Below are 26,030 nucleotides of genomic sequence, written 5' to 3'. Positions count from 1 at the left end.
TCCAGTGATCCGGGGATCACACCCATAAGCCACACCCTGCCACACCCTGCACCAGATAATCTCCTCCTCAGCCACCCTCCAGATCTCAAGGGCTGCTCCTCCCAGAGGGGAGTATAAAATGAGACCCACATAGCCATAGCCCGCCAGGCTGTTTTCACTCGGGGCACTCCAGAGGGGGGCGGTGAGGCCCCTCCCTGCCCCAAGGGACCCAGCCCCAGTAGCCGACCTCCACTACCCAACCACGCTCCAGGCCGCTTTCTAGACACATTATAGGATACTTCCTACCCATTTTCCATAATTACCACACCATATTTTATGGAGTTCAGAGGCAGTAGGCAATAAATCATAGAGTAATATATAATAATATATATATTTATATATTACCTCTCAGCGAACCCAGCAAACTATCAAGAGTATCACGCCAGCATGGGCAGAGCCTGGCAAGATACCCATGGCTATTCGATAAGCCAAAAACAGTAATGATAGGTCTCATTCCCCTGACCCTAAAAGAACTTCCAATCATCAGGAAAGGCAAGTAAGGAGAGGCTGCTAAAATCTCAGGGCTGGGAGGAATACAGACGTTACTGGTGCACGCTTGAGTAAATCAACGAATAATGGGATGACAGTAATACAGTGTATGAAATAGGAGGATTGATTTGGCAAACTGAGCAAGTCCTGATATTTCTTTTTTTTCTTTTTTCTTTCTTTATTATTATTATTATTATTATTATTGCTTTTGGGGTCACACTCAGCAATGCACAGAGGTTACTCCTGGCTCTGCACTCAGGAATTACTCCTGGTGTTGCTCAGGGGACCATATGGGATGCTGGGAATCAAACCCGGGTTGGCCGCGTCAAGGCCAAAACGCCCTACCAGCTGTGCTATTGCTCCAGCCCCCTGGTATTTCTTTAGCATCTGACTGGTCAGATAAACAGTAATATATATTATATATATTACTCTCTATAGGGCTGGAGCGATAGCACAGCGGCAGGGCGTTCGCCTTTCATGCGGCGGACCCCTGTTCGATTTTTCCGCTCCTCTTGGAGAGCCCGGCAAGCTACCGAGAGTATCGCACCTGCATGGCAGAGCCTGGCAAGCTACCCGTGGCGTATTGGATATGCCGAAAACAGTAACAATAAGTTTCACAATGAGAGACGTTACTGGTGCTCGCTCGAACAAATCGATGAGCAACGGGATGACAGTGACAGTGACTCTCTATGATTTGTTGCCTACTGCCTCTGAACTCCATCAAATATGGTGTGGTAATTATGGAAAATGGGTAAAATAAAATGGTAAAATAAACAGTTTAGAGACAGCTTTCCAATTTTGATACCAAGGGTTCTTAAGGTTGAAATGAGGGATAATGGGCTTGGTCTGCCTTAGCAATAATGCCCTTTGCTATTTCTCTGGGAAATTCAGTATGTGACTGTTATGACTGAGAATGGTGGACTGCTTATGTATTTGGGAGGTATGCTGCAAAGAAGTTAACTCTTAACAAAATTCAGTCTGTATTTGGGACTTTTTCAGAAAATTGAATTAGTAATCATTCAACAAATAGTGAGTCAGACAAAATGTAAAGTCTGTAAAGTATGTAACTGAAAAGTACATAAAACTGTAAGAATAACTCTCTCTCTTTTTTTAACTTTTTGGGTCATAGAGGGCAATGTTCAGGCTTATTCCTGGATTTGCACTCAGGAATTACTCCTGGCAGTGCTTTGGGAACTATTTGTTATGCCGGGAGTCAAATCCGGGTCAGCCACAAGCAAGGCAAATGCCCTACCCACTGTACCATCACTCCAGCCCCCAACACTTAATTAAAGGTGTTGAATAGAATCCAAAGCTGTAATTTAACAGATTTCCATACATTTTTGTCCTGAGTTTTACGATGAGTTCCAGTCTGAGACCCTCTTCTACAGTTTCTTTTGAACAAAAGTAATTAAGCAGCTTTTCAGACACAATTTTTTAAAAATACCCAGAAATAACAAGAACATAAGTTTATTGTTAGGGTTTCCAATCTATTTTAGGATACTCAGAGTACTACGTCTATTGCATATTAAGAGGGCTGAACACTGTCAATTTGCTAGTGTTCCCCATGAACTCCAGCATACCAAATAGACTTGACTCTGTATATTTGTACCTGAGATTTCTCAGTTTTATTTTTATATGTCTTATTATAACATGTTTAATATGTTGCTGCAAACATTACTCCTTTACCCATTTTTAGTTTTCTCAACCACAAATAGGTCTGATTTAGGATTTGACAGCAAGATCAACATGAGATAGTTATTTGACCCGGCAAACTGATTACAACTTAGTTTGAAAAAGCTGGTTATTTAGTTTTTACCAGCAAATGCTAAATAAGGGAGAAACTTGCATTTTAAAGCCATTGTGTATCTCTCTCCCCACTCCCTGCTTTAGTAAGTTTAGGCAGATTCATTAACAAACACATAAGTATTTGACTGAAGACTTTTCCTGGGATTATTAATACTAAGGTGTGATATATATTTGTTGATAAATATTTCCATTTGTTAACCTTTTTCTAAAAACATTCATCTCTTTATAATAATTTCTATATTTTTACTAAGTCACTATGCTGTAACTTAAGATCACTGGGTTATGTTTATAATAAACAATTATTGTTAAATATCTCTAGAAATATAAGTAACCCCAATTCCTAGATACATTAACACTTTACTTTTACTCCTGTCTCTCTATTAACTTAAATTGACATGGAAATAATTAGTACAAACAACTTTATTTCATCTCCTTTTTTACTTAAAGACTTGCAAAATCAAATTTGCTGGAAATTACTCATATGAATAATTTTATCTTTATAATTTTCAAAGACTTTTGAAGGATTAATTCAACTTCCCTGTTTGGATAACAGGAGCAATTATGATGATTAAACACTGATAGTATAAAATTTTGTATCTAATTTTATGACTCTATAAACATATAAGTTTTAGATGAAACCATTTCTTTTCAAGCCTGTTTTTATTTTCCATGATTTTATTTGCCATGATTATTATCATATTTGGGAGTCAGATATCTTAATTCCATATAATGTTTCTTATGATCAGACATTGTTCTAGTTTAATTCACAGCAGCTTTATGTTATTCCTGTTTTATAGGAAAACATGGGATTCAGAAACACTAACAAATAGAACAGACACATAGAGGTTGGTTTGACATTTAAATCTGGTCTGAAAGATTCTTACGTAGCCATGGTCCCTTCATCTTTGCCAGAAGTGAGCCATGAGTACAGACACAGGAGTCATACCTGAGCTTTCATGTGGCCCCCAAATAAAACAAAACAAAATTTTTAAAAATGCTTTAAGGAAAATAAATGAATTGAATAAATAATAAGATATGTCACTAGTTCAGGACTATATAGCTGAACTTGAAGTGCTTCTTTCTAGAGAGCCTAGTGACAAGGCAAACACTGTTAATTTTTCTAATTACAGCAGAGATAAAAATCATTTTGGGGTGCTTTCTAATTTGAGTAATTAGAGTGTAATTAAATAGAAGAGACCAAAGTAAACATTTAAGTCCATAAAATTCCCTTTGCAAAACCACAGTCTGCATTAAGAACCTTTGAAATGATCTCATGGGTAACAGTTGAAGCTTTGGGACTTTAATAGAATCCTGCATTTGACCTATCAGTAAACCATGAACCAGCTTCCAAGTCCTGGAGGGCAGCTATTACTTATGGATGTTTATTAAGTTCTGTGCTGATGCTCTGCATGATGCTGGGGACAGTCTCTGAGAAGTACAAGTGTAGCCTAACTTAGCAAATCATTAAAAGACAACATTGTGCTGTTTTTTTTTAATTTTTATTAGTGAATCACCATGGGGTACAGTTACAAACTTATGAACTTTCATGTTTGCATTTGGTTTACATCCCTCCACCAGTGCCCATTCTCATCCACCAATGTACCCAGTATCCCTCCCACCACCCCCACCCCAACCCCACCACCCACCCTGCGTCTGTGGCAGGGCATTCCCTTTTGTTCTCTGTCCTGTTGAATGTTGTAGTTTGCAATAGAGGTATTGAGTGGCTATCATATTTGGTCTATAGTCTACTTTTGGTACACAGCTTTCAACCCGAGTGGGTCCTCCCAATATTCTCTACTAGGTCTTCCCTTCTCTATCTCTGCTGCCATTTCCCCCAGCATGTGAAGTCAGTTTCCTAGCTGTGAAGAAGACCTTCTGGTTCTTATCTCTACTACTCTTGGGTGTTAGTGTCCCATTCTGCAACTTTATATTCCACATATGAGTGCGATCTTTCTTTGTCTCTTTCTTTCTGACTCATTTCACTCAACATGATACTTTCCATGTTGATCCACTTACATGCAAATTTCATGACTTCATCTTTTCTAACAGCTGCATAGTATTCCACTGTGTAGATGTACCAAAGTTTCTTTAACTAGTCATCTGTTTATGGGCACTCAGTTTTTTTCCAGATTTTACCTATTGTAAACAGTGCTGCAATAAACATAAATACGCAGATGTCATTTCTACTATACCTTTTTGCCTCTCTGGGATATATTCCCAGGAGTGGTCTTGCTGGGTAAAATGGGAGCTCAATTTCTAATTTTTTGAGAATCATCCATATTGTTTTCCAAAAGGGCTAAAACCTACAAAATTTAAAAAAAATTAAAAATCAGTTTTTACCAGCAGTACTGAACACCTAGTATGTACAAGTACCTTTTGGGACACGAGAGATTGTACAGCAGGTAGAGTGTTTGCTTTGCTTGCTCGAACCAATCTTGGCATCCCATATGGTTCCTCTAGCACCACCAGAAGTAATTCCTAACTTTGTAGGTTTTTGCCTTGCACGCAGCCAACCCAGGTTTGATTCTTCCACTCCTCTCGGAGAGCCCAGCAAGCTACCGAGACTATCTCACCCACACGGCAGAGCCTGGCAAGCTACCCGTGGCATATTCAATATGACGAAAAAAATAACAACAAGTGATCCCAAAACAAAACAAAAACAAAAAATTTAAAAAATTTAATTTTTTTAATTAAAAAATTTAATTTTTAAAATTAAAAAATTAAATTTAAATTTTTTCATTTAAAATTTAAATTAAATTAAAAATTTAAATTAGATTTAATTTTTTTATTAGAAAAGAAAAGAAAGTACCTTTGAACCTCAGAGTTCTTCTACACAGCATCCCCTCAAAGTTTGAAGGTGATAGTCACCTAGATGACAATGGTGTTCATTATAATTACAGCTATTAGAGAATTTGTAAAATATTTAAAATAAATATAAAACAATAAAATATATTATTAATACATTAAAATAAAAGAGTCATAAAATAAAAATAAAATATATCATTATTTCAGTGAGTTGAGACATCTGAAATAACAATAGCAATGTATTGCATGCAAGTTGCATAAGTAACTAATTTTAAACACTAGCAACCACAAATTTATCTATCAAATTTTAGGTTATTTTGTTTTTTGTTTTTTGTTTTTTAAGGATTTGTGAGGATTTTAATAGCACTGTTTAGCCACACTGCCATTATTTTTTTACATCACTATTCACATGAATTCAAAGCAAGTGTACAAGTTGATAAAATCAGGAAATCAAGACAATTGCCATCATCAATTACTCATCTTCGGAGAATAACATTTCCACGAGGGTGGCCTGAAGACACTCAGATTCTACCAGTTTCTGAGGTGTTCCATGTTTAAGCAACGTAGGTACTGCAGTTATTTTCAGGTTTTTTCTAAAGTCATTATCAGGATCTTTCCAATAAGGTCTCTCTCCTACTTGGCAGTAGATGAACACACATCCTTCTTTAATATGCTTCAACCCTTCACGTACCACTGGGTCAGCCTGTTCACAGTCGGGGCACCAGCTTTTCCCTTCGGCGTCCTTGGAACCTGTGAAGTAGGCGAAAATGGTCTTGCCTTTGTGCTGCTCCACAGCCTTGTAGAACTCCTCGAAGCCCGACACTCTCACTTCCTCATACGGGGCCATCGGCAAAGGCTGAGGTGACAGAGCAAGGGAGGAATTTTAGGTTATTTTGAACTACTAATGGTTACAAAATAAAAACAATAACTCTGTATATATTCTTCATAAAACATTGATGCTTAGCAGGGGTGTGTAATTATATGCCAGCATGGATATTTTATTACAAAACATGGAAAACAAGAGAGAAGTGGTTTTATTTTTCTTAGAGAGAAGAGTAATTAGGGAAAGATTAAGGAAATAAGCACAGCTATCTTTCCAACTGTGCACATAATAAGAATGACAAACACTTTTAAATTTCTATAGCACTTCTGTTTTTCCTATTCTTAAATTTTTGCTCAGACTAGAGAGCCAGACAAATACCAAACCCTCTAAGACATGTTTTTGAGTGCTAAGTGAATAGAATTTATGAAGTGACCCTGGTGATCAGGTATTGATGAAACATTAACAAGTAAAACTTGTTTTGTCTGGGAGAACATACCCTGAATCTGTGCTCAGAAATTGCTCCTGGCAGAACCCAGAGAACCATATGGGATTCTGGTGATCAAACCTTCCTGCTATACTAACTCTCCAGTCCCTAGTATCCCTTTTTTTTTTTTTTTAATAAACGTCTTCAGGACTGGAAAATTTGTAGGTCCGTGACCTTTTCATGGTGGAAAACAGTGTATTTGCACAGTTTCTGACCTCTACTGTGTCCAAATAGACACTACAGATTTGAAAATTTAAGAAGAAAAAGTTAAAACTCTTATTTTGAACAAAATAAAATGGGAATGTTAATAACTAGGATCTTAAAATCATTTGTTCCATTTGAAGTAGTATTCATGTTTAGTTAAAAAAAAAACCTGAGTCATGTGATAACAAATATAAATGGGTCATGGGGCTAGAGCGATAGTATAGTGGGTAGGCCCAAGCACCACTAGAAGCAATTCCTGAATGCAGAGCCAGGAGTAACCCCTAGCATTGCTGAGTGTGACCCAAAAAGAAAAAGAAAATTGACCCGAATACCACTAAATAGAATAGGAGGAATATTCGTTTTGTTTTGTGACCATGCTCAGTAGTGCTCAGACCTTATTTCTAACTCTGTGCTCGGGAATCACTCCTAGCAGTGCTCAGAAGAACCATACACAGGGCTGGGGATATTACCAGGGTTGGTTACATGTACGGCAAAACCTTTAGCTTTGTACTATCTCTTCTTACCCAGAAGGTTATTCTTTTAAAAGTACATATGATTTATTTTCCATAAAATATTTTTTATTTTTAAAAAACTTACTTTTTTTTAATTAAGGCATCGTGATTTATAAAGTTGTCATAATAGAGTTTCAAACATACACTGGTCAAACTCCAGTCCCACCACCAGTGTCAACTTCCCTCCACTAATGTCCCAGGTTCTCTCCCACCCCAGGCTGTATCCTTGACAGGCACATTTTAAAGTTTGGTTATTGTAGTTTGGATTTCAGCTTGTGGTGTCTGCGGATCCATAGTATAGGTGTATATAGAGAGCACATCTCTACCCCCTGATGTGCTCAAGGTTTGTTCCTGTCTGCATCTTCTTACTTTCATCTCCATTTCTATTGTTTTCTGTGCTTCTCATTTCTATAATCCAGGATCCAGAGTAATCTAGGTATCTACCTTATACCTTGAGGAATAAGATTGCATGTATTTAAGATATGCAATGTGATGTTTTGATTTATGTCTACATTATGTCATATTGATCTCAAGCTAATTAGTAAATGGATCATCTCACATAGTTACCTTTGATGGCAATAATCCTTCATACTTACTCTCTTGGTAAATTTCAAGTGTTATATTCCATTATTATTGATGCAATGATAGTATTATGCAGAAAATGCAGAATAATGTAGCAATATGTTATTTTACGTGCTATAGATTAGAATTTAATCATTTTGTAACTTAAAGTTTGCACTCTTTAGCCAAAATCTGCTAGTTTCCCTCCCTCACAGGCAATAAAATAACACAAATGCTATTCTGTCACTATGTCTTATTTCTGTAGTTTCTACATATAAAAGAGATCATGCATTATATATCTTTCGGTATCTATCTGATTTCACTTCATTTAATGGTTTGCTGATTTCTTCCTTGCATGTGGCCAACCCGGGCTTGATACCTCTGTCCCTCTCAGAAAGCCCGGCAAACTACCAAGAGTATCTCGCCCACACAGCACAGCCTGGTGTTATCAATATGCCAAAAAAAGTAACAAGTCTCACAATGGAGATGTTACTGGTGCCCACTCGAGCAAATTGATGAACAACGGGATAACAGTGCCACAGTGCTATATTGCTTGTTACTACTAAATGGTTATCAAAAAATAGTTCAATAGAAGAAAATTTATAAAAATCTTATAAATTTTTGTTACATCTCACCATGGGGTCATTAAGTCCTTGACTGACAGTTTATTAAGCTGTTGCTTGCTGAGCCTTCTGTGTTAATGCTGTTGTTTTTTTAGCCTAGTTGGCTCCTATGTTACTTTCCCCTTTGATTTGGTGTGCCTCTCCTGGGATATCAGGATTGTGGAACTTGAAGGTGTCGTAAGGCTCGTATGCAGTGCTGTACTCTAGGAACTCCAGATGTGTACAGCTGGGCCCGTGAGTTTACATGGTGGCAGTTGTGAGATGATGATGTGATGCTGGGGCTTCTGGAAGTATGGTAGATGGTGGGAGGGGTGGCTGGCCACCCCCACTCCAAGAAGACCCTAGAGGTTTGGGCCTGAAAACCAATGTATTTGGAATTTTCATTGGTTTGGTGTCTTGCAGAGATTAGTCATGAAGCAGTGGAGTTGGGCTCTTGGCACGGTGATAGTTGTGGGGGGTGGGTGCAGCTGCTGAGTCACAGGGCTGGGACTCAGGCCACCCACCTCCCGAGGGTGCCCAGAGTTTTCACCTGGAAGACTTATGTGCCCAAGAGCTGCACCAATGGATGAATTTACATGGTGGCAGTTGTGGAATGTGGTTGTGGCTCTGGAAGTGCTCGTTGATATTTTTAACATATGTTAGCATTTAATATTACAAAATTTTACACTTAATATTCATAAATATTTAAGTATCCTTCTGTTTGTTACCTTTATGTTAAATATCACTGTATCATTGTCATCCCATTGATCAACATTTTCTCGAGCGGGCACCAGTAACGGCTCCATTTGTCCCAGCCCTGAGATTTTAGCAGCCTCTCTTTACTATTCCCTGGCACTGTCCTTCCCAGCAGTGCCACATTGGAGGCTCTTTCTGGGTAAGGGGAATGAGACCCATCACTGTTACTGTACTTGGCATATTGAATACGCTACAGAGAGTTTGCCAGGCTCTGCTGTGTGTTAAATATCACATGCACTTATATTTAGATTAATTTCTATATATCACAACATTTACATATAAAGATATAACCAAATAATCAAATTAATCTTTATCAAGTTATCACTGTATCACTGTCATCCTGTTGCTCATCGATTTGCTCGAGCAGGCACCAGTAACGTCCCCATTGTGAGACTTGTTACTGTTTTTGGCATAATTAATAAGCCACAGGTAGCTTGCCAGGTTCTGCCATGTGAGTGAGATACTCTCGGTAGCTTGCTGGGCTCTCCAAGAGGGACAGAGGAATCAAACCCAGGTTGGCTGCATGCAAGGCAAACACCCTACCTGCTGTGCTATCTTTCTAGCCCTTATCAGGTTAAAAAAATTATTAATTTCAGAATGGAGATGTAGCTCACATGGTAGAGACAAGCTTTGCATATATTATGCCCTAGACCCTATCTCTAGCACTCCATGGCCCCCTCAGCACCATCAGATATGGCTACCATAATTTTTTTTTATTTTAGTGAATTACCGTGAGACAGAGTTACAAGCTTTCATGTTTGAGTTACAATCACACAATGACCAAACACCCATCCCTCCACCACTGCACATTCCCCACCAACAATCTTCCCAGTATATCCACCCTTTCCCACCCTCCCCCTGCCTCCATAGCAGACAATTCCCCACACACTCTCTCTCTACTTTTGGGCAAGATGGTTTGCAACACATACTGAGAGGTCATCACTTTTGTTAGCTACCTGCAAAAAAAATGAACTCTGACCTCTGTCTAACGCCAAGCACAAAAGTCAAATCAACGTGGATTAATTTTTTAATTTTTACTAATTTTTAGAATAAAAATTCAGAAATTTTTTTAGATAGTGAACAGACTTTTATTAATTTTTTTAATTGAATCACCATTGGGCTGGAGTGATAGCACAGCGGTAGGGCGTTCGCCTTGCATGCGGCCAACCTGGGTTCGATTCTTCCACCTCTCTCGGAGAGTCCAGCAAGCTACAGAGAGTATCTCACCCACATGGCAGAGCCTGGCAAGCTACCCGTGGTGTATTTGATATGCCAAAAACAGTAACAACAAGTTTATAATGGAGATTTTACTGGTGCCCACTCAAGCAAATCGATGAGCAATAGAGTGACAGTGATGCAGTGAATCACCATTAAATACACAGTTACAAGGCTGTTCATGATCGGGTTTCAGTCCTACAGTGTTCCAACACCCATGCCTCTACCAGCATACATTTCCCACCACTAATGTCCCCAGTTTCCCTCCCTCCACCAGCCACCCAGCCTGTCTCTATGGTAGGCACTTTCCTTCTCTTTTTCTCTCTTTCTCTCTCTATCTCTCTCTTCTTTGGGGCATTTTGGTTAGCAATACAGATACTCAAAGGTTATGTCTGTCCCTTTACCTACTTTTAGCATGCAGTCCTTATCCAGAGTGATTATGTCCAAGTATCTTTTTCATAGTGGTTCCTTCTCTATCCCAACTGCCTTCTCCCTGAGCACTTGAAGCAGGCTTCCAACCGTTGACCAATTCTCCAAGTGATGATTGTTTTCTATAGTCACATATACCTATTATTGTAGCTTTGAGACTGCCAAATTTAAAAATAATTTAGAGGTTTTTTTTCATGTTTTTGTAGTTGATGTAGTGAATTTTAAGTGAGTAATCCTGTGGGTCCATAGCATCCAATAGAGTTCAGCATAACTATTTGGAAGGTAGTAAGCCAGGAAATTTATGTAGGATACTGACAACCTGAATTTAAAATTTGGAAGTCTATACATAAAAGATTAAATATATGAAAGATTAATATTTACATTATTTAATTTTTGTCTGGTCTTTTCCACTTTCTAGTTTGGGAAAGAACAAGAGTGACTGTCTAGAATATCATATAATCTTACTTATAAGTGGAAACTGAAAAAAATAAACTCAATTCATAAATAAAGAAATACATTTGTAGTTACCAGGACTGAGAAGTGGGGGATATGGGTGATGGTGATCAAAAGCTAAATTATTTGGTGAATAATTTCAATGATGAGATGAGTTATAAGATTGGTAAATTCTAGGCATCTAATGTATATACATGACTAATAAGCAATACTCTTGAATGGTGATTAGAGAATATATCTTAAATGCCCTTATCAGACCAAAAAGTTAAATATATACAGTGATGGATATGGTAACTAATCTTCTTGTAATAATCATTTCACATTTTATATTGTATATGATATACATGTATCTGCAGGATCTTCTGCCCCCGTGCCTGGCTGTCTTCACCAAGGCCCCTCAGAAGGCAGGGGGGACGGGGCGGGGAGGGTGGCAGAGGTGGCCTTGGCCAATCCCATCAACGGCTGCATTCAAGGCCGCACGACCTCTTATTGTCTAGTTCTCCCTCTCGGAGAATGAGACAAGCTACCAAGAGTATCCTGCCCATACAGCAGAGCCTGGCAAGCTCCCCATGGCATATTCAATATGCCAAAAACAGTAACAATGATGGGTCTCATTCCCCTGACCCTGAAAGACCCTCTAAAGTGGCACCTTTGGGAAGGACAAGTAAAGAGAAGCTGCTAAAATCTCAGGGCTAAGACGAATGGAGACGTTACTGGTGCCTGCTTGAGCAAATCGATGAACAACAGGATGACAGTGATACAGTGATACAGTGATACATGTACCATATTGTACACCTTAAATATACATACCAGTACAATATTCCAGCTATATCTCAATCAAGCTGGACCTCAGGTCAGAAACTCCACACTGATAATGAAGGAATTTCTCTATTAACTTAAGTCTCTCTGATCTTTTGTAGTTATTAAAAAAGAAAAGCTTTTCTAGTTAACACACTGATACCTCTTTTATAAAAAACTTTGCCATTCGCTTCAACTAAAGTTTATCTTTTAAAAAATTCTCCAACACACTCTATTCAAGACAGGTTATATTTCATTGTTTTCTATTTATGTTTTATTGTCACTTTTTAACTAACTTCTACAAATTTATAATAATGCCCATTTGCTGTCTCACAGATTCTGTAGGTGTAGATTTGGAGCAAAGCGTAATAGAACTTATTGCTCAGAGTCTAACAAATTGAAAACAAACATCAACTGAAGTTCAAGATCCTCTCAAGTTTATTGTTGGTCTTGGTGGAATTTCATTCCTTTTGGCTCTCAATCTGAAATCACTGACGTCCTGCTTTTTGCTAGTCTGTGATTTCTTTTAGTTCCTATAGGCCAGCTTGAAGTCCTTTGCATATAGCCGCATCTATTTTCAAGACAATAGTATGTTAAAATCCTCTCATGCTTCAAATCTGACTTTTCTTTCTGCTACCAGGTAGAGAAAACTCTGTGCTTAATTGTTTTTTTTTTAAATAATGTTGGAGTACTGCTATTTATTCAGCCATTAATTAAGTCGGCTGAATTGGGCATGATCTCCACATTATTTTTTTTATTCTATTCTGAATGTTAACTTTATTTTATTATTATTTCCTCCCCTTTTTTTGATTCACCATGAGATACAGCTACAAAGCTTTCATGTTTGAGCTTCGGTCATATAATCATCAAACACACATCCCTTCACCAGTGTACACTTTCCACCACCCAAATCCCCAGTATTTCCCCCTTTCCCCATTCCAACCCTTCCCTTGCTTGTGTAGCAGACAATTTCCCCCATAAGCTCTCTCTACTTTGGTTACATTTGATATTTCAACACCAGTCTCATCACCATTCAAACCTGCCAAAAAGGCAATGCTAGGCAATTTGTTTTGTCATTGTTATGGATAGAATGTAATGTCCAGAAAATTCTGTGTCATTCTCTTCCAGAAGCTTTAGTTTATAGTCTCTGGGCCTTGGCCATTGATGAGATTACATGGCACCAGTTTGTGGGTGTGATTGCCAAGCTTCTGGAAAACTGGGGACCTTGGGGGAGGAGGCCCAGTCCCGATCCAAGCTGGCTTGGAGATCTCAGTCACGGGTTCCCGCATATCTGGGTTTTCCTGCTCGTCCGCTCTCTGGTGAGGTTCATCTCATTTTGGGTGAGGCTCGTGTCCTCTTGGGTGCGGTTCGTCCGAGTATGTGGAGAGTGGCCTTGGACATGGCGGTGGTTGGGTTCTGGAGGTTTTCGGCTGCCAGGGTTCTGCTTGGGGCAGGTAGGGAAAGTCAACCCACCCCCCTCTGAGGTGCCCCAGTGAAGACAGCCTTGCGTGGGGTTGGGGCATTCTGCAGCACTCTCTTCTGGGAGCTTTAGTTTGTATAGTCTCTGGGTCAAGAGACTGAGGCAAAGTCATGATCCAAGTGAGCTTGGGGTTTCCACCTACCTCTACACTACAGGCCCCAACTGCATCTTTTGGTCTCTTTCAAGATTTATGGGTCTCTGGAATAAGACCAGTAAGTGAGCTTATGTAGCTGAGCCAGAGGTGGTTTGTGGGTGTGTCTCCCGCATACCTAACTTTTGGCCATTTAATTCTTAGTAAACTTGGCCCCAAGTTGTTGGGGTCTGGCCAAAGGCACAGCAGCAATTTTGGGGTATCTGGAATTCTGAAGGCATCATCAAGCTGCGATGCATTTGCCCCACACATACAGATTTACCTGCTGGTGGCACCATACCCCCTGTGCTTAAATGTTTCAATTTAGTTAAATTTTTGGTTTTGAGGCCACAACTGGCATTGCTCAGCTAAGGTAACTCCTGGCTCTGCACTCAGTAATCACCCCTGATGGGCTCAGGGGACTATACGGGTTGCCATGGATTGAACCCAGATCAACTGTGTGCAAGGCAAAGGTCCTACCCACTGTATGGTGTGTTTGACACCCTCCCCCAAAAAAGCTCTGTGTTTTTAAAGGAGATTAGATTTAGTTCACATCAATAAACCCCCTTTTCAATAACTCAAAATCAACCAAATTAGTAACTTAATGACACATTTCAACTCCCCTTTGCCATAAAGGCAAATAATCTCACATGATATCTCATTATATTCACAGTCCAAGAATCTTGAGAGTGTGCTTTAGAACTCTCTACCACAGTAGAAAAGATATTTATCCCCATTTCCTAGTAATGGCTATCACTGTATGCTGAGCAACCATCAACACTTAAAAAGCTCTTATTATCTTAATTATATTTTATTATTAATATTTCTTATAAATATCATTGGAACCTATCATAATGGTGTTAATATAAGCAAGATAATATCGAAATCAACAGTAGTCATAAAAATACTAAAAATAATTACTATTTGATTTAGTCTATTACAGATAGTTTATAAATATGAAGTTTAAAGGCTATAGTGGAGACATGAATATAAAAAAGTATAAAAATTGCATTAATTTGGGGGCTGGAGCAATAGCACAGTGGGTAGGGCATTTGCCTTGCACGTGGCCGAACCGGTTTCGATTCCCAGCATCCCATATGGTCCCCTGAGCACTGCCAGGAATAATTCCTGAGTGCATGAGCCAGGAGTAACCCCTGTGCATTGCTGGGTATGACCCAAAAAAAAGAAAAAAATTGCATTAATTTCAAATACATTGTTAACTTTATGTAGATTTTAGCTACATATTTCAGATCATCTAGTTTTCAAACTGCAAAGTACTTTGACTAATGTAAGAAAACAATATACTTGCCCTCTTATAATTATTCCTTTAAGTTCATCCTTGTGTTGTTTCTCCTCCTAATCAAAGACTGATAAGTTAACATCAATAAGGCAATCCCGTTAATATTTTAAAGGATAGAACTAATTTAATAGTTACATATTTATATCTCATGTATTAAAATTACAAACATTTTATGTCTTAGAATATTATAATTACCCTTCTGTGTTAATTTGAAGAAAAATGTGGAATCCTTACCAAGAGTTATGGACTCTTGATGACAAATTGTCCAAGCTGTAATTTTGTTTCCTACCACCTAAGACCCTGGTCATTCAGTTCATTCACACTGGATTTCTCAGAACCTGTGATTTTGCTGCTTCCTTAGCCTGCAATACTCCCTTATTGTTTTATGTTCCTTATTAAGGGTCTCCTTATAGGTAAGGGTCCCCTCCACATCTTTTTTTTAATAGCAACTCCTTCTTACCACCAAACTCATACCCATGACTTTTTTGTTGCACTGATGCATGCACTTAATCACCACCTTTTATATATATTTTATATATTTATATATATATATTTGATATATTCTCCACCTTTTTATTGGCTCATTGCTTACCTGCCTTCACTAGAACAAAAGTTTCTTGGTAATAGAGACTTTGTTATATATACAGTTGATTTCCCAGTGCCTAGGATATAGTGATGTACAGTAAATATTGTTGAATATATCAATATATTTCAGAAAAGGAAAAGTCTCCTAAGAGGAGAATTCATTCACTCTATTAGTTAGCCCACATCTGTATTAAGACTATCGTCTTCCTTCTAAAAGTCATAGAATATTTGTGGACATTAAAAAGTAGCAAGTTTTGCAGCAAGACAGAAGAGAAGCATAAATTCATTAGGAAATGCAGTGTTTAGATGGAGTCTGCAGTTTTTATTAAATCTACCAATGTGGGCCATGGACTTTTCCACATCCTGCCAAAGAGTTGAAGGAAATACTTTGTTGAAGATGGGAACAAGGGCTCACAACACCTACTACTACCCTCGATCTGCTGTCTTTTCCTTTATCGGTGACGACATGCTTTAGCAGGATAATTGCAAGTTTTGAAGTCACTTGTCACATTACACACTTATTAACTGTTTTTAGCATAAAGGGCGAAGGTTTTTTTCATTGTTCTTCAAGTATTTTAGTTACATTGTAGGTGTTAACATTTTGCTTTGCTTATCTTTTTACTTGCTTATAAAACTTATATAACCATTGACTATCAAAAATTGATCATTGAAAAATGCAAAAAATTAAAAATAGAAATTTTTAATTAATAAACTAATGATCTGGGGTAATTTTAATCGCACCATTTAAGCTTGTATTTCAAAAAGTTAAAAAATATATTTGCTAATTTTTGGAAGCATATCCTTTAAACGTTTTCCTGTTGAAAATAGTCAATGAGATCTGTTTATACCTCTTTATTTTCTGTGAGAACCTTTGGTGGGGGAGCTGAAAACACTCATAGACATACTCTGCCCTATATCGTGGACCTAATCATTCGTTGTTGGGACTCAGTGATGTGCTGCTGCCTGGATCCAGTAGTTCTGGAGCCCTATGGCTACACCCACCAGTACTTTGGAAACATAGAGTCTGAGGAACTTTGGGCCTCTGCGTGCAGACACACAATTCACTGCATGAGCTACATCTATGGCCCCTACTGTGTCTTTTAATGATCTCACATATAGAACTGTTCCAATCACATATTTGTGTGTGTGTGTGTATATAAAATCATTATGAGATGGCAAATATATTTAGGACTGCACATGCTTGAAACAGTATCATTCAAATATCTTTTATTTTCCTTACAATGATGCAGAAGCAGCACATTAGGTCTATAGTATACATTTTAAAATTATTTAACAAACTGTCGTTTACAAAGTTATTAATAGTTGAGTTTTAAGCCTTGCATACTTAGTACCAATCCCAGCACCGGTGTCAACTTCCCTCCACCAGTGTCCCCAGGTGCCCTTTTTGTGAGGGACATTGCAAAATTTGAAGGTTGTAGTTTGGATCTCATGTTTTCAGTGTTGTTGAATCTGTGCTTTGGATAGAGGAAATGTTATAGCTGTAATGTACATTTTATAGCAGATCTGTCCAAAATATATAAGCACTGTCATCTCATTGTTCATCAATTTGCTCGAGCAGGCACCAGTAATGTCTCATTGTGAGACTTGTTGCTACTGTTTTTGGTATATCGAATACACCATGGGTAGCTTGCCAGGCTCTGCCATATGGGCGGGATACTCTCGGTAGCTTGCCGGGCTCTCTAAGAGGGACAGAGGAATCGAACCCAGGTCGGCTGCATGCAAGGCAAATGCCCTACCTGCTGTGCTATCGCTCCAGCCCAAATATTTATAAAAATATACCATATCACACAATGCACATGTTCAACAAATAATGGAATTTAATTTTTAAGTGCTCGGTTGGAAGCTTTCAGGCTCTCTTGATACTGACCATCTGTTATTTTATCATTCTGGTTACTAGGATTCTTACATTCAATGAAAGATTGGATAGAATCTTTTCCAACTCTAAGACTTATATTCCTATAAGACTTTTCACTCATCACCTAGTTTTGAAGACACAATATTCCCTAAGGGAATGATATTCCCTAAGGGAATGATGACCAGTATTCATCACAGGACTCTTTTTACTTTATTGCTCTTGATTAAAGTAGTTTAATCAACTAAAGGAATAAATAAACTGTTAAAAATGTGAATATTATTTTTAAGGTCACCACATTTTAATAAAATACAGAGGTAGTATATAATTCTGTTCAAGCGGGCACCAGTAACGTCTCTCATTGAGAGACTTATTGTTACTTTTTTGGCATATCCAATACGCACGGGTAGCTTGCCAGGCTCTGCTGCATGGGCTCCATACTCTCGGTAGCTTGCCGGGCTCTACGAGAGGGGCAGAGGAATCAAACTCGGGTCGGCTGCGTGCTATCGCTCCAGCCTGTAATTCTGTTATTTAAATTATATCATAATATTAAGACTTTGCAAATTAAGTCTTCATAAAGAATCATTATTTGAATAAACTAAAAATCTCTGTAAGGTATTTTGAAAATTGAATTTTTTAATGTGTTTAATAGGTAGCAATAAAAATCTTGTCTTTAAAGCCCTTAAGTCTTGATTTTAAAAAATCATTTCCACCTAAAATTATAATTGCTGTGATTTTTGGTATGTATTAAAGCAATTAACTAAAAACAGATGAACTCCATATAATAATGACAGCATAATAGAATCTATATCTTGCTCTTATCATAGTATAGCATCATATTGGTGACAGAGAGTTGGGCCTCAATTCTGCTCCACACTGTCATAAAGAAATATGACGTTTTTTTCCCATCTAGTGTTACCACCTTCCTTTTTGGCCCTCAGAGTCTTGTCTCTTTAGCCTATAAAATAGAGTAAGAGTCACACAGGGGAGGCTTCATGAGACAGACTTAGAATTGACACATAACTTTTTCTGGATATATATTTAATAGACCAGAACACAGTAACGTAGCCATTAATAATTTTTTTTTCTGGATCCATACCTGACTGTGTTCAGGGAATACTCCTGGCTTTGCATCCAGGGATCACTCTTGGAGGAATCAGGGGACAAAAAAGGGTGCCAGGGATTGAACTCATGTTAGCATGTGCCCTACCCACTGTACTATTGCTCCAGCCAACCTCTCTTAATTTCAGAGGGAACTAAGAGCTATCATTCAGTCATATACACAGGCAGAAGAAAGCATGTATATTGTCATTTCACCGTTCTGGTAAACAAATATGTTTTAAACTTCTGTTGCATAGAGGGCATTCATAATTTCAAAAAAAACTCAGCCCAAAATTCCATATTGCTACTATATCCAGTTGTAAATCAAGGATCCTTGAAAAATGATCTACAAATAAATTCTTCAGGCAGCACCCCTATTTCCCGCCGCCAAGCTTCACTGCTCGCCGCCCTAACTCTGCCCTTCCCCAACCAGGTGTGTGAGACCAGGTGTGCAGCGCCCCCCGGATTCCAGCCTTATTTCCCCAATAGGTTGATGGGGGCGTGTCCGCTATGTCAGGGGGCGTGGCCTCGAAGGGGGCACGGCCTTCTGTGATGCTGGCCACTAACGTGCCCACAGGTATTTTCTCCTATTCCCTTCTCTGTTGACTTAGGTCACAAGCTGTATAACCTAATTCTTTGAAGAACACCCTGGCCATCTCAATCACTATATGCCGATAGTCCGTTAGCCTATTCTAATTTCACAAAAACTGTAAGTGAACACAAGAAGCTGCACAAGCCCTTCATAAAGAGATCATAGCCTCAAGTCTTCACTAGAGGCCCCATATAAACCAGGAAGAGTGCCTGAGAGTAAGGAAGTATTCTAGAAGGGGGAAAAGGTTACCATTATCAACTTAGCTCATCCAGAATCTCCTCTTGCAGCAAGAGGGAATAGGGATAGAGAACTGGAAGGTTCCATCTCTATAGTCCCATAACAACTTGAAGAAAGAGCGAAAATCCCCACCACGAGGAGGGGATGAAGAAAAGATTTCAGAAGCCTCAACAGGGGTTACTCACAAATATGACCTCACAGATAAAGAATTCAGAGAGGAAATTTTGAATATGGTCAACAAACTCAAAGCAACCATGGAAAAGACATCAAATAAATTAAGGAAGGATGTGAACGCATAGGAATGGTCCACCAAGAAAATACAGGAATAAATGAGAAGAAATTTCAAAGCTACAAACAGAAGTGACACTAATAAGGGAATCGTCAGATGAAATTAAAAACTCAGTAGGTGCCCTCAAAGTAGAATGGTTACAGCCGAAGACAAAATCAGTGAGCTTGAAGATGAGCTGCAGAGAGCTTATAGACAACAATAATGGCAAAAACCCAAAATGGCTATAGGGAGAATCAAAAGTCCTCGAGGATGACTTCAAGAGGAACAACATAAGAATCATTGGAGTACCAGAAGCACAGGGAAATAACCCCAATGAAAAAAAAACACATTTAAAGACACCATTGCTAAGAAATTCCAAGAGCTGGAGAAGGTAGGCATCCAAGGAGCCCCAAGAGTACCAGCAAAAAGAAACCCGAATAAAAAGACTCCATGACATATGATAGTCAGAATGACGGATGTTGTGGATTGAGACACAATTCTGCAAGCAGCAAGGTCAAAGAAGGAAATCACATACAAAGAAGCACCCCTTAGATTTACAGCAGACCTGTCAGAGGAAACCCTCCAAGCCTGAAGACAGTCCTGGGATATAGTGAAAAAGCTCAATGAAACAAACGCCTCACCAAGAATACTTTATCCGGCTAAACTCTCACTCAAACTTGAAGGAACCATACACTATTTCACAGATAAAAAACAGCTCAGGAACTTCATAGACGCAAAACCAAACTTAAAAGAAGGACTAAAGGGGCTACTGTAAGACAAGGACAAATCCTATAAGAACAACAATCCCCACAGAAAGATGGCACAAAATCCCATGACAATAATTTCCCTCAATGTCAATGGTCTAAATGCACCAATCAAGAGACACAGAGTGGCAAAATGGATTCGGAAAATAAACCCAACTTTCTGCTGCCTACAGGAAACACCTGAGCAGTCAGAACAAACACAGGCTCAAAGTCAAAGGATGGAAAACAGTCCTCCAAGGAAACAACTCCCTCAAAAAAGCTGGGATGGCGATACTAGTATCTGACAACATAGATTTCAGGTTGAAAAAAATTAGAAGGGACAGCAGATGTCATTTTCTATTTTTCAAGGGATATGTACAACAGGAAGAAATCACACTCTTAAACGTATACACACGTAATGAGCAACTAGCTAAAAACTTAAAACAACTGCTAACAGACTTTAAGAAGGACATCGCCTCACAATAGCAGCAGCACAATAGCAGTTAGACTTCAATACCGCTTTATCACCTCTGGATAGATCTATAAGAAAAAAACTCAGCAAGGAAACAATGGCTCTGAAGGAAGAAATGGAAGAGAGAGGGCTAATAGACCTATAAAGGGCTTTACACCCCAAAATGAAAGAATACACATTCTTTTCCAGTGCACACGGAACAGTTTCCAAAATAGACCACTTGCTGGATCACAAAACATACCTCAATAGAATGAGGAAGATAGGAATTGTATCAACTATCTTTTCAGACCATGATACGCTGAAGATAGAAGCTAATAACACACAGATGCAGAGCACCAAATCAAACACATGGAAATTAAACAACTCATTGTTGAACAATGAGTGGGTCAGGAAGGAAATCAAGGAAGAAATCAAAACATGCCTCGAAACAAATGAGAATGAAACACAAGCTACCAGAACCTATGGGATGCAGCTAAAGCTGCGTTAAGGCAAAATTTTATAGCTCTGCAAGCATTCCTCAGGATGAAAGAAAGGGCCTACATAGATAGCTTGACTTCACAGCTCAAGATCTTAGAAAAGGATCAGTAAAAGGAACCCAAACCAGACCGAAGGAAAGAAATAATAAAACTTAGAGCAGAAATTAACGACATGGAAACCCAGAAAACAATCCGAAAGGTCAATGAAACCAAGAGCTGGTTCTTTGAGAAAATAAACAAGATTGATAAACCACTAGCAAGACTCACAAAGAAAGAGAGAGAGAATCCTAATAAACTGAATCAGAAATGAAAAGGGGTCATCACAATAGAAACCAATGAAATTCAAAAGATCATCAGAGACTACTTTGAAAGTCTGTATGCCACGAAACAACAGAACCTAGAAGAAATGGATAAATTCCTGGATTTCTACAATCTCCCAAGACTGAACCAAGAAGACTTGGAATACCTGAATAGACCCATTAATATCAAGGAAATTGAAACTGTAATCAAAAGTCTTCCCAAAAAACAAAAGCCCAGGTCCAGATGGATTCACTAGCAAATTCTTCCAAACACTTAAAGAGGATGTGTTGCCAATTCTTCTCAAGCTTTCCCAGGAAATTGAAGACACAGGAACTTTCCCAAACAGTTTCTGTGAGGCACATATCTCCCTAATACCAAAAGCAAACAAAGACCCCACTAACAAAGAAAACTATAGACCAATGTCCCTGATGAACACTGATGGGAAGATCCTCAACAAAATATTAGCAAATAGGATCCAACAACTCATCAAAAAGATCATACATGAATACCAATGGAATTCATCCCGGGGATGCAAGGATGGTTTAGCATTTGGAAATCAATCAATATAATTCATCATATCAACAAAAGTAAAGATAAAAACCATATGGTCATATCAATAGATGCAGAGAAAGCATTTAACAAGATCCAACACCTGTTTATGATGAAAACTCTCACCAAAATGGGTTTTGAAGGAACTTTTCTCAAGATAGTCAAAGCCATCTACCACAAACCCATGGCAAGCATCATCCTCAATGGGAAAATCTAAGGGCTTTACCACTAAGATCAGGGACAAGAAAAGGATGCCCACTCTCAACACTTTCTGTTCAATATAGTACTGGAAGTACATGCAATAGCGGTTAGGCAAGAAAAAGATATTAAGTGTCCAGATAGGAAAGGAAGAAATCAAACTCTCACTATTTGCAGATGATATGATACTATATTTAGAGAATCCTAAAGCCTCTACCAAGAAACTCTTAGAAACATAGACTTGTACAGTAAAGTCACGGGCTATAAAATCAATACCCAAAAGTCCATGGTCTTCCTATACACAAATAATGAGAAAGAGGAAAGCGGCATGAAAAAAGAAATCCTGCTCACAATCATGCCCCAGACAATCAAGTACCTCAGAATCAGCTTAACTGAGGAAGTAAAGGACCTCTACAAAGAAAACTATAAAACACTACTCCACGAAATAAAAGAGGGCATGAGGAAATGGAAACATATCCCCTGCTCACGAATAGGGAGTATCAACATTGTCAAAATGGAAATACTCCCCAAAGCATTATACAGATTCAATGCAATCCCTATAAGGACACCCATAAAATTCTTCAAAGAAGTAGATCAAGCAATCATGAAATTCATATGGAACAACAAATGCCCATGAGTAGCTAAAGCAATTCTTGGGAAAAAGACAAAGGGAGGCATCACCCTCCCCAACCTTAAACTCTACTACAAAGCGGTAACAATTAAAACAGCATGGTACTGGAACAAAGGCAGAGCTGCAGACCATTGGAACAGGGTGGAATATCCCTACACACAACCCCAAATGTATGGTCATCTAATCTTTGATAAGGGAGCAAGAGATGTGAAGTGGAGCAAGGAAAGACTCTTTAACAAATGGTGCTGGCATAACTGGACAACCACATGCTAAAGAATGGGCTTAGACCCCAACCTAACACCATGCACAAAAGTCAGATCAAAATGGATTAAAGATCAACATCAGACCACAATCCATAAGGTACATTGAAGATAAGGTCGGTAAAACCTTCCACAATATTGAAGCTAAAGGAATCTTCAAAGATGATAGAAACTTTCTCGAAGAAGAAATATGAATGGCCAAAAGGCACATGAAAAATGCTCTTCATCACTAATCATCAGAGAAATGCAGATCAAAACAACTATGGATACCACCTCACACCACAGAGACTGGCACACATCCAAAAGAACAAAAGCAACCGGTGTTAGTGTAGATGTGGGGAGAAAGGGACCCTCCTACACTGCTGGTGTGAATGCTGACTGGTTCAGCCCTTTTTGAAAACAATGTGATCGCTTCTCAAAAAATTATAAATTGAACTCCCATTTGACCCAGCAATACCACTTCTGGGAATATATGCCAGAGAGGCAAAAAAGTATAGTCGAAATGACAACAGCACTTGATTGTTCATCGCAGCACTGTTTACAATAGCCAGAATTTGGGAAAAACCCAAGTGCCTAAGAACAGATGACTGGTTAAAAAATCTCTGGTACATCTACACAATGAAATACTATGCAGCTGTTAGAAAAGATGAAGTCATGATCTTTGCATATAAGTGGATCATCATGGAAAGTATCATGCTAAGTGAAATGAGTCAGAAAGAGAGAGACAGACATAAAAAGATTGCACTCATCTGCGGAATATAAAACAACAAAATGGGAGACTAACACCCAAGAATAGTAGAAATAAGTACCATGAGGTTTGTTCCATGGCTTAGAAGCCAGCCTCACATGCTGGGGGAAAAAGCATGGTTGGAGGGCTTGCTCGGGATGGGAGATGCATGCTGAAAGTTGACTATAGATTGAACACGATGGCCACCCAATACCTCTATTGCAAACCAGAACACCCAAAAAGAGAAAGAGAACAAAAGGGAATGCCCTGCCACAGAGGCGGGGGGCGAGGGGGGGCAAGGGGGGATGGGATGGGAGGGTGGGAGGCATACTGGGGTCATTGGTGGAGGAGAATGGGCACTGGTGGAGGGAAGGGTAATCAAGCATTGTATGACTGAAAGACAAGCACAAAAATATGTAAATCTGTAACTGTACCCTCACGGTGATTCATTGATAAAAAAATTAAATTAAATAAAATTTTAAAAATAAATTTTAAAAATAAAATGTTTTATTATGTTCTTTTTTATTTTTTAATTAAAGAATTGTGATTTACAAAGTTATTGATAGTTGAGTTTTAGGCATATAATATGTCAATACAAATTCCATCACTAGTGTCAATTTCTTAATAAGTATATTTAATTTTTACTCTTCTATGAAGCATTTTCATATATTTGTTGTATTCTTAATTTTTATCAATTAGGAGAGTCATGAATAATGTTGCAGTTCCTTTTAGTTTTAGACTGTGAATACATATAAATAAATTTCATTTTTCATTTATAAAAAAGAAATTCTTCATTAGTTCCTATGTGGTCTCTTGTATACTTATTATCTATGTTAGGGCGTGGATCGAGGTCTCCCTATAACGACAAAGAGACTCCAGAGACTGCAAACAGAAGCAGGGTTTATTGTAAGACTGGCTAGCCAGGGTCCAGCCGCCTACGTGGACATGCAGGTCCAGCAGGTTGGGCAAAAGACCCTGAGCTTCTTCAAAGGAGATCTTATATAGGCCTTCCCCGGCCGTTACAGCAGAGCCCGTGCATTTCATAGCCAATAGATTTGTAATATTACAAACTCTCTTAACCAATCCATTTCAAAGGACATCACTCCTTAGCCTATGGTTTTAGAGATCAGTACTCGCGCCAATATTCAGGAATGTCCCGGTTCTGGGGGCAGTCCTGGGTCCTGTGATATGGCTTTTGTGATATGGGTCTTGTTATCTGGTCTGACCACCACCCTTCTTGCGACCCAGGGTGCCTGTATCCAAATTCCTTGCTCAGGGACAGATAGACAAGTTATTCTACAATGTGGGCTCCTGTAAAAGAGTCTTAAGAAAGCTAAATAGATTCCTGTGGTCTGTCCTGGGCCAGTTCCTCACAATCTATAAATAATGCCTATGTTATTTATAAAATAAATAAATAAAATCTGTAATATCTACTTACTACTTTCACAAACATGTAATATATAATGGGGAAAAAAATCATGAAAGCATTCACTTTTCCATAGCAAGTTTACTTAGCAGAGAAACCCCATGGGCATGCTTGATGAATGCCTCTTACAGAAGAGACAGAGAAATTTCTTAATCAGAATTCTATCTGGAGAGAATTTTCTTCTTCATTGTTCTGTATGGCAACAGAGTACATTCTTCTTTATCTGCATTACCCTTACAACTGCTGTCCTTGGGAATTGTAATCCTTTTATAGCTCACTTGTTGCTCATGAAAGATCAGGAATCTCAACCAGCTTGGTTCTTTCTCTCAAAAATGGTAGATTTCCAAATGTCTGAAAACATCAAATATCTAGGAATTGACTTAACAAGGATGTGAATGTCATATATCAGTATGTCATGACATATATCATATATCAATGACATACTGATACACATACTGATATATGTATCAGTATGATATATGTATATGTACATACTGATATATGTATCAGTATGATATATGTATCAGTATGTGAGTCCCTGTTGAAAGAAATCGAAGAGGGAACCAAGAAATGGAAAGGTTGTTGTGTGAATATTCGTGTGGTCGGAGGCGCTGAGATAAGGCATGCAGAAGAAATGTCTTGATTGGAGGACTAAGGCTCTCTCTGGCACTTAGCAAAGGCAGAGGGCCTTGTGGACCTCTTTTTA

The 26,030-nt window shown here is 38.6% G+C and overlaps 2 protein-coding genes across 2 annotated transcripts in view; one reads left to right on the top strand and one right to left on the bottom strand.

The window, feature by feature from the left end:
• The window catches only part of MCTP1 (multiple C2 and transmembrane domain containing 1), a 670,427-nt gene that overhangs the window by 336,742 nt on the left and 307,655 nt on the right, over positions 1-26,030 (top strand). The window lies entirely within an intron of this gene.
• On the bottom strand, positions 5,484-6,014 carry LOC105943170 (thioredoxin domain-containing protein 17). Its single transcript, XM_055131263.1, has one exon. The coding sequence runs from the start codon at positions 5,984-5,986 to the stop codon at positions 5,612-5,614; it is 375 nt and encodes a 124-aa protein (XP_054987238.1). The 5' UTR covers positions 5,987-6,014; the 3' UTR covers positions 5,484-5,611.

Source organism: Sorex araneus, chromosome 1 (genome assembly GCF_027595985.1).
Source record: "Sorex araneus isolate mSorAra2 chromosome 1, mSorAra2.pri, whole genome shotgun sequence".
NCBI classification, from domain to species: Eukaryota; Metazoa; Chordata; class Mammalia; order Eulipotyphla; family Soricidae; genus Sorex; species Sorex araneus.
Note: the sequence above shows the minus strand (reverse complement) of the source record. Positions and strands in the feature narration are given on the sequence as shown.

What these genes read in the sequence shown, in the direction of transcription:
- LOC105943170 (XM_055131263.1), bottom strand. Translation starts at nt 5,986, where the DNA reads ATGGCCCCGTATGAGGAAGTGAGAGTGTCGGGCTTCGAGGAGTTCTAC.